This window comes from Gossypium hirsutum, chromosome D11, assembly GCF_007990345.1.
Source record: "Gossypium hirsutum isolate 1008001.06 chromosome D11, Gossypium_hirsutum_v2.1, whole genome shotgun sequence".
Taxonomy (NCBI): domain Eukaryota; kingdom Viridiplantae; phylum Streptophyta; class Magnoliopsida; order Malvales; family Malvaceae; genus Gossypium; species Gossypium hirsutum.
Genome location: NC_053447.1, coordinates 1,352,848 through 1,370,663, shown reverse-complemented (window position 1 = coordinate 1,370,663; position 17,816 = coordinate 1,352,848). Strand labels below are relative to the sequence as shown.

Genomic DNA, 17,816 nt, shown 5'->3' with positions numbered 1-17,816 from the left:
TTTTATTGAAAAATATTAAAGTACCCTTCAATAATATAACTTATTTTAATTATGAAAACGACTTCCGTAATTTAACAACTGAGTTGGTGACCCGGTTGAGGGTAACATCTACTTAATAAAATACTTAAATAGAATTATTATAATGTGATAAATTGATAATGTTAAGTGACTATATAACAATTTGGTTAAAATAAGTCATAACTATTTGTATTCTTTGTGAATTTAGAATTTAGTCACTGTACTTTTATTTCTAAAAATTTAGCTCCTCTAATTTTTAAATCTCAAAATTCAGGTCCAACTGTTAACATTGTTAAAATTATCATGTTAAATTCAAGTTCATCACAACTCTATTATTTTTAGTTACATGGCTATTAATTGAGTATTTTGTTTATTTCAAAATGTCATATTGACAAATTTAACAAAATACAATTAACACTGTTAATAATTGGACTTGTATTTTAAAATCTAAAAAGTAAAAAGACTAAATTTCTAAAAATTAAATTATAAAAATTAAACTTCAAATTTACAAAGAATACAAGACATAATTTAACTTAATATTTTTTTAGAATTAAGTAATAAACTTATGCGAACTTCACATATATATTAAAAATAAATAGAAAAAAAAAATCCAAACAGCAAAGCATAGACCTTTGTATTTTTTCTTTAGTAGTAATTTTATTATAAATTCTTATTATATCTGTTTTTTGAGATACAACATTTAAAATTATTCATAACCTCTTATCAACTTTAAATAAAAGGATAATATATTTCAATATACTTAAATACACGTATTTTTATATTGATAATAGTACTGATACTAATAAAATTAAGACTCAGTAGGCACAAATATCTTTCTTTTAAGTTGTAGTATATTTTTGTTTTATTTTGTTATTAGCTTCATATGACTTTAATTTCTAGAGGTTCAATCCTTTGGAGCCAAATGGTCTTTGATTTTAGAAGATTGATTGATCGAACAATCTAGTAGTTCAGGACGACATCGTTTAACAAATCAGTCTCAAGCACCCAGTTTTCCTTATCAAACCGAAAACACACGTGGGACATCCATTTAAATGACTTTTTTTTATCTCATTTTTGGAATATTAGCTCGAGTGGGCCTTAGCTATATGATTGGTGGCTTTTTTTTTTTGTTAATTTTTATAATATAAATGATACGAGAAAATTAAAAATAGTAGAACTCATATTTTATGGAATTCGTAAATATATATTTCCTTTCCTGACCTTTTAAACCGATAAGATTTAAATTCTTTATAATTTTACATTAAATATATTTCATTAAGACTAATTGAATGCATGTTTTCAATTTATTTAATTACATTAATACTTTCATAAAATATTACATTAATACTAATTAAATGCATGTTTTCAATTCATTTAAATATTTTTTATATAAACTATTAAACCATGAAAATATTTTTTTATTATCGTAAATATATATAATTAAATTTCAACTCTTCAAATAATTTTTTTAACTTCGTCCTGATTAACTCGATATGTTTAAATGTAATTTTATGTTAAAAATAAAAGAAATAATAAAAACGAATAAAATGATTTATTACAATGATTTTTTTTTTCAATTACATTGTAAAATTATTGGTGTAAAAGAGGTAAAATTATCTCATTACAATTTGTAGAATTTTTAAACTTCACGAGCGAGCTGAAGCTGAAGGTGTAACATGTATCATTTAAATACAAAGTTATTTCGGATTATTTTGATTCTTTTTTCATGCGTGAATTTAGGATTTTATTTTGACGGAATGAACTTTTTTTTATAGTTTCTAGATATTAATTGATAAAATTTCAATATATTTTTTCATGAATATTTTTGAAAAATAAAGTAAATAAAAATAATTAAAAAACTCCTAAATAATATTTTAAAATAGTTTTTATGTAGTATTTTATTAATTTAAAATTGATTTAATTATTTTTAACAATAAATATAATTAATTATAAATTGAATAAAGAATAATACAATCCAATTCCTATAGCTATAATTTTTAACTTGTGTACTAACAATTATCCAAGTCCCATGGTTTGAATAGATTTTCGAATTCTTTTTTTCTTAGTGCCAATGCAAACCGAAGTAGTTGTTTTATTAAAAAATACTTAGGGTGAGTTTGGATGGGCAATATAGTGCATTTAGTTTACTTTTTGTGTCACGTTACAGTATTGTAACAATATCTAATTTCATTGCCACAGCTATTGTTACATTAACCACGGGTAAACGCACCGCCCATCCAAACTCACTCAATAAATTTAAGCAAATAATTTAATCACTTTTTTTTTCAAAAAGTAAGTTATTTAATTTATTGTAACAAAAATATTGGTAAACTACACTTAGTATCACTAAACTATTAGTAAGTTTATGTGTTGGTGACTCAACTTCAAAATGTTACAAATTGATCGTCAAATCAATTTGGATATAATATATGTTTTTTTATTCATTGATGGGTATTGATTCATCATATGAATCAACGAATTGTCGCTTGGAGGTCACTAGCCAAACTTTTTAAAGAAAAATTTAACAGATTGGTAACTTAAATAAAAACTTCCGAATAGTTCAGTGACCATTTTATAACTTTTCGAAGTCAAGTGACTAAAGAATAAATTTACTAATAGTTTAATGACCTTGAATGTAGTTTACCCTAAAATTTTAGTACAAGGAAATGGAAGAAAACTGATGTCTGTCACGGAAGTCGATAAAGACGACTACGGGCGCTGGAACTCTATCCAGATACTTCATACACGTGTCAGTACTAAAGTGGTATTTATCACAGAGAAAAGAATAAATGTGTCCGCGTTTCAACGCATCCTACTCAGCATTATTTATGCCTTTGATTTCCCTTTTCCTTCCTTATTTACCATGAGTTTTGAAATGGCTTCCAAATATCGTTCAAAAAAGAGTTTAATTTCAAATTTTTAGAGCATAATATTAATAAATACAACGTCAAGTTAGTTTACCTAAAATTTCCTAAAATTGATAAATAAATAAAAAAAAGTCTTCTTTCTCGTCTTTTCCCCTTCGTTTCGAAGCAACTAGCTTCACAGAAAAGCTTTTTATTTATTTATTTATTTATTTACGTTACGTACCATAGAGTGTCATAAACCATCGGATAATGGTACATGCATGCATGAATTTGCATTTTAGAACATTTGGAAGATAAAATACTAACAAGATAATAGGGCAGTGGAAGGAAAATTACAAGCTACTTAGAATTAGCTTTTCATATATGATAGTTTAATTTGTGTATTACGAGTTTTGTAATAATTTATATGTTTTTAGCATATAATTAACAAATTTGTACAATTGGGTAAAAGAAATTGTAACAATTCGTGTAATTAGATATTATTTTTTGCATAACTGGATAATGTTTACGAGATTTGTAATAACATGTGTTGTTTACAAAAATAAAATAAAATCACCAATATTGTAATAAATTGTGTAATTAAATAATGTTTGTTGTATAATTACAAAAGTAAATAATCTTTTATGTAATCACACGAGATTTATTACAATTCGTGTACGTACCCTTCATCACCATTTTTTTATATTTTGTTTGTTAGGTTAGGAAAACGAATATATAATATATATTTAAGGATGAAAAAAAAAAGAGAAAAAAATTACTTTTATTGTTGTATATTTGGTCAAGAAAGTAAAGAAGTAGAAAATTCCTGTAATTGATAAATTAAAAATAAAAAATAATTTTAATTATGTTCTTATAGATACTCTTACACGATTTACAATTAAGTACCATAAGATTTAAAAGACAGAAGATGGTATACCATTTTTACTTTTTTTTTTTATTTTTAATTTCCTCCATGCGTAATTAATTATTATTAAGGGGTTGGCTCTTTTTTCGAGATAAGTTTTCGAAGCATTATTTGTTAAATAGTCTATTGAACCGTTAAACAATGGAGATATTATGCTTATAGTGTTTATGCTCGGTTTTAACTTAATGTTGAACTCTTCTCATAGTGAAGAGATAAAACCCGAAGCTAAAATCGGGTATAGACACATCAAATACAATACTTCTTTTCAAGAGTTCAATCAGTTACTCAGCAAACAACTCCTCAAACACTTCTCTTGAAAAAGAGCCAAACCCTCGACAACTATTACAATTAAAATTATAAGGTTGGAACTCGGATTGGATTTCTTTATAGGAGTGAAGGAAAAGGTTGTAATAGTAGGGGTAAGGGTTGTCTATAGATCTAACCCCGTATTGATTTAAATTGAAAATTTAAGCAAAATTTTATCATTTTATTTGTGATTCAATCAATTTAAAATAAACATTTTAGTCATTTTTTTTCATAATTTTGTTAAAATTAACCAACTAAAAAATTGCACTAAAAATTATTTAGGTTTAAGGGTGTAAAAAGTCTTCAAACTTAAAAAAAGAAATAAAATAATTAAGCCCATCTTTTTTTTTTGCACTCAATTGAGCACTTAAACTTTTAAAATACATCAAAAAGGCCCTCAAACTTAAAAAAAAGAAAAAGCAATTAAGCCCCTCATTTTTTTTATACTCAATTAAGCACTTAAACTTTCAAAATCCATCAAAAAGACCCTCAAACTTCTCAAAAAATCAATTAAGCCTCTTCTTTCTTTTTCCACTCAATTGGGTACTTGAACTTTCAAAATGCATCAAAAAGATCCTCAAAAATTTTCAAAAAAACAATTAAGCCCTTGCTCTTATTAAAAATTAGAAAAAAAATTATAAAAATAATAAATAATAAATTTCAGAATAATTATTAAATTTTAATAAAAATTTAAAAATTTATTAAAAATAGATTTTTTATAAAAATCGTAAAAAAATAAAAAATTGTAAATTTTTATAAAAATCATAAAAAAATTAATGACTCATAGTATTTTTTTTCAATTAGAGTATTACATGTCGCAACATAACGTAACATGTGATAAAAAATGATAAAAAATAAAATTCAATAAAAGTTATAGAAAAATTATAAAATATTTCTTTTGGTACAATGATTTTTATTATTTTTTTACAAAATTTATATTTCTTTACATTTTATATAATTTTCTTACGACTTTATAAAATTTTATACTTTTTTATATTTCTATATATTTTATATTTTTTACGATTTTTATAAAATTTTACAAAATTTTATATTTTTTATGATTTTTATTTTTTTCTAATTTTTAATAAAATTTTAATATTTGAAATTTTTATTAAAATTTAATAATATTTATAATTTTATTGATTTAAATTTTTTGTAATTTTTAATAAAAGCAGGGTTTTAATTATTTTTTTGAAAAAATTTAAAATTCTTTTTGATGCATTTTAAAAATTTATGTACTCAATTGAGTACAAAAAAAAACTTAATTATTTTTTTAAGAAAAAGTTTAAGAGTTTTTTTATACATTTAAAAAAAATTAAAAAAATTTTGATATCTTTTTACACTCTTAAGGTAATTATTAAATTTTACACTTTTAGATATCCACGTAAGCATCTCCTCATTTTTCACTCCATTTAAAACACACCCAAACCCCTCATTGTCAATTTACAGGATCATAGCTTTAACCAATGCATAAGAAAATATTTTCTTTCAAAAAACAAAAAAAACATATTATAAGAAAACACACACAAAGAGAAACCAAGCAAAAAGGTTGTCCTCTTTGTTAGCCGTTTTCTCTATCGATTTGCGGAGTCTCTCTCTTTTTCTTTTTTTTCCTTTTTCTTTCTTGTATTTCTCAGTGTATGAAGTGACGATCTTTAAGGTTTTCTTTTGGATTTTACATCAATGGAAGCCATTTAGATAAGGCGGGTACGTTGTTCTTCTAACAACTTCAACTACAAAAACAACTTTAATCTTCGGTTTTTTTTTTCTCTCCAGGGTTTTTTTTAATCATTGAATGAAGCAGAAATAATAAAGATGGGTTTTTTTTCTTGTTTACAGGAAAATCTGAACCAGACCATTCTTTCATAAAAGGGGAATTTCTTTTCCCATTCGATCATGGCGGTTGCTGAGAATGACGGGTCGAAAATCGGGTCATCGGGTCAAAATTTGGTGCCGGTTGACACCAATACGGTGAACGATTCCGGTAAACCGAAAACCAAATCCGATTCCGTGACTGTTACTAAGACTACCGAGGAACCACCAGCAGCAGCAGGAGAAGCCATCAACGGCGATGGGTTCAACGAAAACAACCACCACCACCACCAGCAGATGGCTACAATGACCGATAAGCTTAATGGGTTTACCAGTGTTCAAAATGGGGGTAATAATGGTGAAATTCTCAAGAAAAACATCTCTGATTTGGTTGAAATTTTGTCTAAGCTTAACCCCATGGCTGAAGAATTTATACCCCCCTCCCTTATCAATCATCATCAGCAACAACATAATCTTAATGATAACCAGTTTCTGGAAAATGGGTTTGGATTTAGGGCTGAAAATACTAATAGAAGGGTATGCTTTTTTCGCTTTGGCATTTTTGGTTTTTGATTTTTATATTGGTACCTATTTTGTCTGATAATTTGTTCTTTTTTCTTTTAACACAGAAAAGGACTTACTTTAGCCAAGGGAAGAGAAGGTTGAATAATCGAACCAGCATTGCGCAACGAGAGGATGCGATTCGAAAAACTGTATACGTATCCGATATCGATCTACAGGTAACATATTTTCAGTTTTTTACTTTGTTTATGTACTGATATATAGTGATGTATTGATGTATTGATTATGTTTTATATGGTATATAGGTTACTGAGGAGCTTCTTGCTGGTCTTTTTCTAAGTTGCGGACCGGTATTTACGTTTTGTTTCTTTCTGTATTTAGTACCGAATTTATTCGGTTATTTCCGTTAAAAGAACTTTCTGTTATAGGTTGTTGATTGTCGTATATGCGGTGATCCTAATTCTGTTCTCCGCTTTGCGTTTGTCGAGTTCTATAAAGAAGGTAGTAATAATAATATGAATGTTTTATGCATTTGGTAAGCATTGGTGTCCGCTTTCGTTTTTACAATATTGGTGATTCGGTGTTGTTGTAGAGGATGCAAAGGCTGCTTTGAATTTGTCCGGCACCATCCTTGGTTATTACCCTCTAAAAGTGATGCCTTCCAAGACTGCCATTGCGCCTGTTAACCCAACTTTTTTACCTAGGGTAAAGCATATATACTATAATAGTTTGTGTCATGTTGATATGCATTTTCGTTTTTAATGCCTCTGAATAATTTACGTTCTTCAGTCTGAGGACGAGCGGGAAATGTGCACGAGGACCATTTACTGTACAAACATCGACAAGAAGGTAGTTTCTCATATCCCATTATTTTCCTCGAATGCTAGTGTGATCGATAACCTGAGTGGTATTACTTGTTCTGACTGATACAGATTACTCAAGCTGATGTCAAGCTCTTCTTCGAATCAGTTTGCGGGGAGGTGTGTAGTTTCTCTCATGTAACGTGCCATATAAATGATTTGTTACTGAACACTTTTCTTTTCTTGTAGGTTCAACGATTGAGGCTATTGGGAGACTATCATCATTCAACTCGAATTGCTTTTGTTGAGTTCACATTGGTAGTTACTCTCTTGCAATCTTTATTTACCGAAAGTTGGTATGACGTTGAATTTTTAGGCATTGTACTTTCTTGAGGAGAGAATAATCTATCTTTACCGGTTTTTAAATCTTTTAGTTCACATAGTTTAATGATGCTTTTGGCATCATTTGCCCTTTTAGCCAGAATCATTTTGTCCCAGAATGGAACCGCCAAAATGTATATTTTGCTGCAGAAATATGGTCATAATCAGGGGTGAAGCCAAAAAATTGCTTTAGGAGGGACCAGAGATGAATCATAAATTACTGAGGACCAAAGTGCAAATTTACTATTATACTAACATGCAAATTCATAAAAAATTATGGAGTTAAATGGCAAATCTACCATTTCTGGGTGGCCAAGGCCACTGCCTGCACTCTTTTGTCTTTGCCATTTAACTAGTAAATTTACTTGAATGCCATTCATGCAGGCTGATAGTGCGATCGCAGCCCTCAACTGCAGTGGTGCAGTTTTGGGATCACTGCCCATAAGGTCGGTTTTAGTTCATATCTCAAGTCTTTTTTGGTTGTAAAATTCATCCCTTTTTTATTTTTCACCCAAAATTTATCGGATTATTTGCCTTTTGCATATGCAGGGTAAGTCCATCAAAGACACCTGTTCGTCCCCGTGCTCCTCGTCCCACCCTGGGCTGAACCACCCTCGCCGGTTTCTTTCTCCTGGAACTGATCAACTGCCAATATATATACATATTTACTCATACATGCATACATACAGCAGTACATTTGAGGTACTTTCGGCGTTAATGTAATCATCTTGTCCTTGCATCATTGTTACTTATATATGGGGTTAATCATGGTCGGTTTCTTGAGCTCGTAGATGAGGTTTTTGATAGACATGGATGTTAATTTTATGTTGCTTGTTACAATGCACCCCTCTTTAAGGATGATCCCTAAAGACAGATTGCTCGGACATAGCTAACATCTGGTAATGTTAAACTAGACTATCTTATGTTCTTCATGATTTGCTGTCTGCTTTATCATTACTGTATAGCTAAGTTACTCAGTCTCGGTGCCGGACACCCGAGTATATATACATTATAAGCAAAAGTATCGTTAGGGAATACTAAGTATATATGCTCTGACTACTTAGTCGGATATTTCTTAACGTTGAGCTACTCGACTTTAGCCAACGAAACAGCTATGCTGTGCATTTTTTTGGTGCTGTCTAAAGGCAAATAACAGTGGTGTTTAAGCTATCATGTCGAAATTGAGTTTTAAACATTTTATAACTTTTTTGCATTATATAAAATTTGAAACATTGGTATGTTCATGTGATGTTATGTTCTATCGAAAACAATAAACATCCAGAAAAGGATAGAATCTAAGCACAGCTCAACCAATGTGTTGTTACCAAGAGATGTTGAATGTAATAATAACATTGGGATAAACATGTCTATTAATACCCAGAACATTCTCGATTTTGGGCTAATCATGCTATTTGAACCCAATAACCTTACTGCTTCATTCGGCTGATTTAGCACCTTCTGTTCTAAAAAATTATTAAAATTTAATTTTATAATTAATGCTATATGTTTAATTAATTTTTTTAATAAAAAAGTATAATAAGATGTTATAACTTTTCAATTATTATTTTTATATATTTTACTCGGATGTTTTAACTTTTATAAGATTTTATAATGCTTTATTTTAATTAATATTGCAGAAATTAATATGATATAAAAATTATTTAATATTCACAAAATGAATATTTAATATTTCAGGTTGTGGATTTAGGGGGGGTGTGGAGATCAATTTTTGGTTAAATTCGACTAAAAATATATGGAGCACTTTTTAATGTCGTGTTTTGTCTGTTGTTTTTATCTTTATCTATAAATGATAGTGGTGTTAAATTTTTTAGTGCTTAAGATTTGACGATAGTTGATTGTTAATATTAGTTTTAAATCTTGAAAAAAAAATTATTAACAATTAATACTAAAATTTTTATTACGAGAATCACAAATATTCAAATCGAATAATATTAGCAATTAAATTTTGTTTTATTGTTGTCTGTCAATGACCGAAGAACCCCTCGACAAGTTTGGTAGTGAATTTGATGTGTTTGTGTTCAGTTTTATACTAGGTTTCACCTCTCACTTTCGTCGAGAGTCGTGGGGGGTGTTCATAGAGGGAGAATACCTTCACCCACTAAATAAATCTCAACGTTAGTTCAAAGACATAGCCGAACACAAACAATTCGGATTCAATACCAAACTTGTTCAAGGGATCCATCGGTCTTCAATGGACGACATTTCATAGATTTCTCCTCAAATGGTCAAATTTTCCTCGACAATTTTTACGATATTAACCCTGAATTCCGAATTGAACACTAAAAAGATTAACACCGTCAAATTAAAATGTAAAAATATACAACACTTACCAAACATAAATACGATATTATACAAAAAAAAATGAATATCAAATAATATATTAAACGTATATGATTTTAAAAAAATACTGATTTAGAGTATAACAAAACACCAGAATTGAATAAAGGTAATTATGAAGTGTAATGAAGTAAAGCCTTTTAGGAGAGGACACATGTGTACTTAGTTAATGTGACAGTTGAACAACCCATGAAACATCCACTTTCATATCTGTTTCATGTCATTAAAAAAAGACAATGCAAATGGTGGACACATTGTTGACACCCATTGGAGTTTTGTCACTTAAAATTCTTCCCTCTGAAAACTACGCATCAAGTATATTATTATCAATTTAGTCCTTATGTTATTCAAAAATTTAAAATTATAGTTTTTACTAAATAATAAGCGTTAAATTCATTAAGTTTTATTATTTTTATTAAATTCAGTACATCTAACATAATATCATCATATGCCACGTTAGCTTGTAATTTCCATATTCACTAAAAGTTCAGTTCATGGATTAACAATTATCATTTTACGTTAAGATTAACGTTTCAAGATTCGAAAAGAATAATGACTTAGAATAATCTAATCGAAGAATATAGACTAAACCTATAATTGTACGTGTAGTATGATATAATTTAACCAAATGGATTTAATTGTTACTATCTAGGTTAGGACTAAAATATCAAAATTCGAAAAGTATATGGATTAAAATTGATCAAGTTATAGGGACTAAAGTTACAATTCTCACAAAATTATAGGGACTAATAACAAAATATAACCTAAACAGAAGCCAAACATATTGTGTTAGCTAATTTGTCTTAGAGCCAATTTGGTTGCTTGTGTGTGATTTTAACGTTTTGAAAATAATGGAACACCTTGTTGTTGATGTTTTGTCGATATCAGGCGAAATCCTACTATTTTGATCCTCTTTTATCTTCACAGAATTTTCTTTAATCTTTTAACTTCACTATTTTACTTAACCTATTTTTGTTTAACAAAATCTAGCGTTTGATTTTTCTAATTTTAGAATTGAAATTGAAATATTTACTAGACTTTTTCTGTATTTTCAAAAAAATAGAAAATATTGGATTAAAAACTCATAAAAAGTCGATTATTTAATGAAAAAAAAATCATGCACGTGGAAGAAACATGTACATTGAAACATAGGGAGCAATGATCAACTTCAAAGGTACCTGACAAAAACCAATAAAAATAAAAAGTATTTTCTCACAGTTATTAAAAATAAATTATATTTAATATTTTCAAGCTGACAATTTATGAAATCAACACTACATGTTTTATTATTAATATAATTCTAACATTTTCTTTGCAAAACCCTAAATTTCACATCTTAAAATATAAACCATAAATTTTAAATTTATTTCTTTAAAAAAAATTAAATAAAATGGATGGTGGAAATTTGTCCGATTAACGGACTGTGACCCATCTTTCTTTTATTCAGATCAAGGGTAGTGCCAAAAGCTCGTAAAACAGTAAAATTTTATTTTAGTCGTTTTAAAAATTCTTTAATTATATAATATGAAATCATATTTTGCACTCTCTTAAAAAAAATTATAAATTTTAAATAAATTTGTGGTTTGGTCCTTGCATTATCTATCTAGGACAAATATAACTCCCCTCCAAACCTTGTGGGCACCAGGAGGATTTGTCAGCCGTACAAGTATATTTATATTGTATTTATATATTTTATAGGAAAAATTACATTAATAGTTATTCAACTATTAGTATTTTTTTTATCATCAAATTATGAAAAGTTACAAAGTGGTCACTCAACTATTTAATTTTGTCTTTTTCGGTCACTCAATTGTCTTGAATTTTTTTAGATGTGATCATTGTTCTTAAAACATGACTGGATTGATCGATTGGATCGAGAATCAATCGGTATACTGGTCCAAAAGGGGTTGAACCGATTGAACGAAAACTGCTCAAAACCAATAAAAATAAAAAAAAACTGGGACAAGAATCAGTAATTGAACAAATTGAGCTGGTTTAATAAAATTTTTTATATTTTTTAATTTTTATAAAATTTTAATTAATTAATTAATTATTGGTCTAACAATTAACTGATCGAAGTGATTGAATCGAGAACAAATGATTTGATCGGTTCAACCACTGGTTTGGTTATTAGAACAATGTATGTGACACATTAAGATTGTGCTACGTCATCACCTAAAAAAATATGTAAATTAATTTTTTTACCCGACGACGCCTGGGTTTGATCGTATGTATTAATTAAAATATAATAAAGTTATTTTATAATCTTGTATAAGTTTAATTTAATTATTGATATTATAAATAAATTCAAATCATTTTATTGTAAGTAAAATTATAAAAGAAAAAAACATTACTAATAAAAAAAATTCTTTTTCTAAGTAAAAATAATATAGATAAATGTATTGATAATATTTAATATATTTAAAATAGATAATAAATAAATATTTAAGATTTAATACATTTTATCGATAAAAATTATGATTTATTCGAACATTTTTATTGATACAAAATAATTAAAATTTACCAAATCAAAGAATTATTTATTATTTTTTAAATCAATTAAATATTAATTTATATTCTCTTTGGTTAAATTTAATTAAATATTTAAATAAAGATAGAGTTGTCCACGTGTCATTCAAATAAGTTGTCCACATCAACGAAACTTGAAAACTTTGTAATATAATATATATGATTTTTTTTAATTTTCAAGTACATTTTCAAAGTTTCAGGTCGTTTATGTTTTTCTAAACCTAGAAACTAAAATGAATGTAATTACCTGATACAAATATTAAAAGGGATATACTTACAAAATTATATTATGCCCCTTTAAAATCCAGTGGAACAAAGGAGAAAGAAGGACATGGATGTGTACAACGCATAGGAAAGAGAATAATGTCATACGATCAGTACTGTGTAGCCTTGATTGTAATTTCAGAATCCATTAATTAAAAGTCTCAATCACTTTGAAAGCAGCCAAATGTAGTACTCTATATCAAAGTTCCCTATAATTTTCTAAAGACCCTCAGCACATATACCTTGAAAACAGAACCTCCATTAATGGAGACCAGAGATCATCATCATCCATCATCAAACGAACTAATATTACAACAGTACAGTCAGGCACCACCACCAGGGAAGAACAACAGCAACAACAGCAGCAGCAACAAGAGGAGGTTCACCGACGATCAAATCAGGTTATTGGAGTCGATTTTCGAGTCAGAGACAAAGCTGGAACCGAGGAAAAAATTGCAGGTGGCGAGAGAGTTGGGTCTTCAGCCTCGACAAGTATCCATTTGGTTTCAAAACAGAAGGGCGAGGTTAAAGTCGAAACAAATGGAAAAAGATTACGTAACGTTGAGAGACAATTACGACAAGTTGGTGTCGAGATTTGAGATGTTGAAGGAAGAGAAACAGTGTTTGATTTCGCAGGTACGAGGTATCTCCCATCCCTTCCACCATTGTTTGTTCTTACTGATAATTACTTTTGTGTGTGTGTGTGTTTTGTAACAGATGGAGAAGCTAAGTGAAATGCTAGCTGAAAGTGAAACCAATGGTGTAAATAATAAGGTCAGCAAGGTGGGTAGTACTGAGCATGAAGCTGAACCACGGTCTAGTTTCAAACAGGAAGACGATGGGGTTTTGGGTTTAGAAACCGAGAAAGGTCATAGAGAAATTGAAGATGCAGTGAAGCATGGAGATGAACTCATGAGCATGGATGAATATAGGGATTATGACGATCAGTTTGATCATTTGTGCAGCCGTTGGCAGCACTGGTTAAACTTCTGGACTTGAACAGCTGCATCTTCACGAGGAAACTCGATTTTGCCTGTAGCTCCATTGTATCTATTGATTTAGAGTTAGAGATGTTTCCACTACCACAGAAGGAAGGAGAGTGTCGATGGCTGAGAAAGCCATGATACCGTGTTGGGGTTTCTTTTTTTCTGTTTTTTTTTTCATAAAGTTTCTAGTACAGGACGAAGACCCTTTGCCACTTCTATTCAATGTAATTAGGGATATAAATCTGACTTTTGTTCCGATTTTACTTGTACCTTTTCTATATTTTGCATGCCAAGATGATTATCATACCACAAAGCATGCAAAAGTTGCCTGCAGTAGCAAAGAGATGTTTCTAGTTGTAAACAAATAGATTTTTCCTTTTTGATTATAGTAAATAGATGAACAAATGGTACCTTAAAATATAAGCTATGGGTTTTGTCCAAAATCCAGTATATACTTGATGATCCTATAGAGAGGAAAAAACAAAGATCAAAGACCATCTTTTTCCCCCAATTGTAGTCTTCCAGTAATTTGGGTTTTGGGCACTTATGAAAATGTACTGATTGATTGGATGAAATAATCATGGAATCGAATTCCATTTTCATTCATGTGTTAAAAAAGAAGAAGTAAATTAGTATTTATATGATAGTTTAAAAAGTAAATTAATTATCCTATTAAAAATTTTATCTATTTATATTGTTAAAAATTCGTCTATATACATCAACATGAGGTACACGTATCGCTGTTTAATTATTTCATCATTCAGGTCAATTTTTAACAATACAAATAAATAATTTTTTTAGCAAAAACTTCCAATTTACTCTACATTTATCTATATTTTAAATAAAAATAAAATATAATTTAATTCCAACCCATCAAACTTCATACTACTTTTTCCTATATATCATTGTCGAAACATGGGGTGATAAAAGTTTTTTGCTTAAACAAATGAAAGAAGCTACTCTAAAGCAAAGGTTCACTACAACACGTTTTTCTTTTCCCATTTTCCCACCTAACCCTCAATGATTAGTAGTAATAGGAATAAAGAGAACCATGGACACCCTAATGAAAAACGTACACTTGTTTTTCTTCTTTTCATACATTGAAGAAGAATAAGTTACTTGTTGGGTACAAAAACAGCTAACAAAGTGCTTACTCCACAACCATGAAGCCGCGGAGTGGGAAAATTTTGTTTTGAGAGTCGGAATTAAATTGTATATTTTTATAATAATAAAAATATAATTTCATCATTTTAATAGTCTATAGTTTTATTATTTTTAAAAGATTAAAGTTTTTATCTTTTTTTTGGAGGACTAGAGTGCAAATTTATCAGTATTAATTTAAAATTTTATAAATTAATAAATGGAAATTTTTTTATTTTAAGAATAAAATTGTTTCATGGGAAAATCAAGGGTTGCCGGTCACGTGAGACACATTGTGGAACTCAGTCACTGAACTGGTTTTTACAAAAGAAAGAAAGTGTAATGAGGAAATACTTTCAATATGACAGTTTGGCCGAGTGGTCTAAGGCGCCAGATTTAGGCTCTGGTCCGAAAGGGCGTGGGTTCAAATCCCACAGCTGTCATTATAAATTTTTAGTCAAGGTTGGTATTCAGGCGAGCCCAGTTTGTTTTTTGTTTCTTTAAAATTAAAAGTTGGGCTTAAAAGGTAGGGTTGGTATTTGGGAAGGCCCAATTTGGTAAGTAGAGTCGTTAATTTTGGAGTCAAAAGTCAATCCCATATATCAATACACATGCATCCTCGCATAATCACGTTACATGTTTGAGAAAAGCTTATATTTACATAAATTTTAATAAAGAATATAAAGTTCCTGTTATATTTAATTCTTGTATAAATTGTATCAAAACTTTGGGTTTTCGAGTTTTGACACCAAAGTTAAAATGAGTTGCTTGCAGTTAAAAGATTATGCAGCTCAGAAGTCACCATGGTGGACGATCCAAAACATTTTCCAGACAATGTAAAAAGCATGACCGCCATCGCGGAGTTGCAAAGTTTGTTAAATATTGCCATCATCATTTCAAAAACGAAGAACTTGCATTCAAGTACAAATGGAAGAACATAAACTACAAGAGAGTTTCAAGCTAAACGAAATTAAAGATGTCTGTTATTAGAACAATAGTTTCCAACCAGAAATCTGATAATAAAAGTATAATCCTCCGTCGAGATATGTAATCTACTTGATCTTCTTCTTTGGCCTCAACTGTCAACACAAATAAAGTATCGATTAGTTTCACTGAAAAAGTAGTAGCTAATAGCTATATCACGTATCTAATGTAATGATAAAATCAGCATGGATTACCTGATTGCTGTGTCCACACTTCTTTTTCCTGCAGTTCACGGCACGGGGGTGCAGACGAGCATAACACCTAGGGCAGAGACATAAATGGTATGATTTTTTGCATCGAAATAGAGAACAGAAAGATTTTTAAGTTCTAAGCGCAAGCCCATTTTACAAAAGGGAAAGAATTAAGAAAGTAATTTCCTATACAACCATATGGTATCCTTCGGGGGTTCTTAGGAGAAATCAGATACTCCAAAAGGGAATGGAATAAAATGCTTATTTCAACAATATATATCGAAAATGGGAGGATCTAGGTCTAACCAATGCAGGCACAAAATACACAGCTATATATTACCGGACTCAAGGGGTAAGTATCAGAATATGATATACATGTATATAGCAATATCCGTTATCCGTGTGAAATCTGAAAAGCATATTTTATATTTTGTATGTATGCATATTATATATGTATATATATATCGAAAAAGGGAGGATCTAAATCTAACTAGATGCATGCATCTAACAGAGGTATATTCAAATATCCCATACTTAAGCCAAAATATTCGTTATATACATATGTCAAATAAGAGTACTTTAGAAAAAGTGAAATACGGATCACAAAGCATTTAATAGTGCTTTCAAGAACAACTCATTTCAAATGAACATGTAAACTAAAATTATTAAGCAAGCAAATATATAGACAATAAGAAAGTGCAGACATACTTGCGGCAGATCATCTTGTCCTGGTTGTATTTCCTAGCCAATGCCATCAAAGAAGGCTCGATAATGCCACCACGAAGTCTCAGAACCAGATGCAAGGTTGATTCTGCAGAATTACACACAAACAAACAATCAAATCAAATCAAACTAATGAAGAACATATACACCTAGGCTTTCTGAGTATTGTTCGATGAAATTGAAAAAGCAATACTTGAACAGTTATAAATTCCAACGAAGCTACTTTACATTTTTCCTAACAAGAAGACATTACTTAAACACGCTCATGGCTTTAATTCACAGTTCAATTGGGAATAAAGTAAATTAATGTGCTTTCGAATTTAGATATGTATCGTGAATCGTCTAAAAATAAGGCAAATTTTTTCGAGAACAAAACAGGGCCTAAGATCACCAATGATTACCTTTCTGAATATTGTAGTCAGCAAGAGTACGGCCATCTTCGAGCTGCTTTCCAGCGAAGATCAATCTCTGCTGGTCCGGTGGAATACCTGAAAACATTTACACCGGCAAAATCTAAGCCATCAAATCCTCATACCGATATCAACATTAAAACATGTAGGAGGGCGGGAAAAAAAAAGCGAGATATAAACCTTCCTTGTCCTGGATCTTGGCCTTAACATTGTCGATAGTGTCGCTGGATTCGACCTCTAGGGTTATGGTCTTCCCTGTTAGGGTTTTCACGAAGATCTGCATTTTTTTCAAACCCTGATTCTGATTCTGCTTCTGTATCTGAATCTAACAAAGTATACTGACAACCTGATTAGGGTTTGTAGTGAATTCTTTCTTAGCCTTGGGTTTTGGCCTTTTGGGCTTTTCTCTGTGACACTGTCTAAATGAAATTTTCAAAATAGATCAATCATCCTTTTGTAAATTTTTTAATTAAATGATTAATATATAAATTTATTTTATTTAATTTTAAAAAGTTATAAAATGATAATTAAAATATTTAAAATTTTTATGTAAGTTATTAAATTATTAAAATTTTTTGTTTATATAGTCTAAAATGATAATTATTATATGAGATTTTTTTC

The 17,816-nt window shown here is 29.3% G+C and overlaps 3 protein-coding genes and 1 non-coding gene across 5 annotated transcripts; 3 read left to right on the top strand and 1 right to left on the bottom strand.

The window, feature by feature from the left end:
- The first annotated feature begins 5,535 nt into the window (after nt 1-5,535).
- On the top strand, nt 5,536-8,542 carry LOC107904550 (polyadenylate-binding protein-interacting protein 11). 2 transcript variants are annotated; one of them, XM_016830960.2, is made up of 11 exons: nt 5,536-5,802; nt 5,935-6,444; nt 6,537-6,647; nt 6,735-6,779; nt 6,858-6,930; nt 7,022-7,134; nt 7,219-7,278; nt 7,362-7,409; nt 7,479-7,547; nt 7,995-8,056; nt 8,160-8,542. In XM_016830960.2, the coding sequence occupies exons 2-11, from the start codon at nt 5,992-5,994 to the stop codon at nt 8,215-8,217; spliced, it is 1,092 nt and encodes a 363-aa protein (XP_016686449.1). In that variant the 5' UTR covers nt 5,536-5,802; nt 5,935-5,991; the 3' UTR covers nt 8,218-8,542. The 2 variants fall into 2 exon arrangements, with proteins under 2 accessions (XP_016686449.1, XP_016686450.1); XM_016830961.2 differs by having other exon boundaries at nt 5,547-5,798.
- Nucleotides 8,543-12,845: 4,303 nt separating this feature from the next.
- Nucleotides 12,846-14,010, top strand: LOC107904551 (homeobox-leucine zipper protein ATHB-7). Its single transcript, XM_016830962.2, has 2 exons — nt 12,846-13,397; nt 13,479-14,010. The coding sequence occupies exons 1-2, from the start codon at nt 13,026-13,028 to the stop codon at nt 13,758-13,760; spliced, it is 654 nt and encodes a 217-aa protein (XP_016686451.1). The 5' UTR covers nt 12,846-13,025; the 3' UTR covers nt 13,761-14,010.
- Nucleotides 14,011-15,250: 1,240 nt separating this feature from the next.
- TRNAL-UAG (transfer RNA leucine (anticodon UAG)) lies at nt 15,251-15,330 on the top strand. The gene has a single exon. It is a non-coding gene; the product is annotated as a tRNA-Leu (tRNA).
- A 451-nt stretch (nt 15,331-15,781) lies between these two features.
- On the bottom strand, nt 15,782-17,802 carry LOC107904552 (ubiquitin-60S ribosomal protein L40). The gene is made up of 5 exons (XM_016830963.2): nt 17,376-17,802; nt 17,187-17,273; nt 16,771-16,873; nt 16,066-16,132; nt 15,782-15,966 (listed from the first exon to the last, which is right to left on the bottom strand). Exons 1-5 carry the CDS (start codon nt 17,476-17,478, stop codon nt 15,940-15,942), a joined length of 387 nt encoding a protein of 128 aa, XP_016686452.2. The 5' UTR covers nt 17,479-17,802; the 3' UTR covers nt 15,782-15,939.
- Between the last annotated feature and the right edge of the window lie 14 nt (nt 17,803-17,816).

Excerpts from the sequence above, each read along its gene's own strand:
- LOC107904551 (XM_016830962.2), top strand. The coding sequence starts at position 13,026 with ATGGAGACCAGAGATCATCATCATCCATCATCAAACGAACTAATATTA. Across the intron at positions 13,398-13,478 it reads AACAGTGTTTGATTTCGCAG|ATGGAGAAGCTAAGTGAAAT; the intron begins GTACGAGGTATC and ends GTTTTGTAACAG.
- LOC107904552 (XM_016830963.2), bottom strand. The coding sequence starts at position 17,478 with ATGCAGATCTTCGTGAAAACCCTAACAGGGAAGACCATAACCCTAGAG. Across the intron at positions 16,874-17,186 it reads TGACTACAATATTCAGAAAG|AATCAACCTTGCATCTGGTT; the intron begins GTAATCATTGGT and ends GTAATTCTGCAG. Across the intron at positions 15,967-16,065 it reads AGTGTGGACACAGCAATCAG|TTGAGGCCAAAGAAGAAGAT; the intron begins GTAATCCATGCT and ends TTGTGTTGACAG.
- LOC107904550 (XM_016830960.2), top strand. The coding sequence starts at position 5,992 with ATGGCGGTTGCTGAGAATGACGGGTCGAAAATCGGGTCATCGGGTCAA. Across the intron at positions 7,135-7,218 it reads ACCCAACTTTTTTACCTAGG|TCTGAGGACGAGCGGGAAAT; the intron begins GTAAAGCATATA and ends TACGTTCTTCAG. Across the intron at positions 7,410-7,478 it reads TCGAATCAGTTTGCGGGGAG|GTTCAACGATTGAGGCTATT; the intron begins GTGTGTAGTTTC and ends CTTTTCTTGTAG.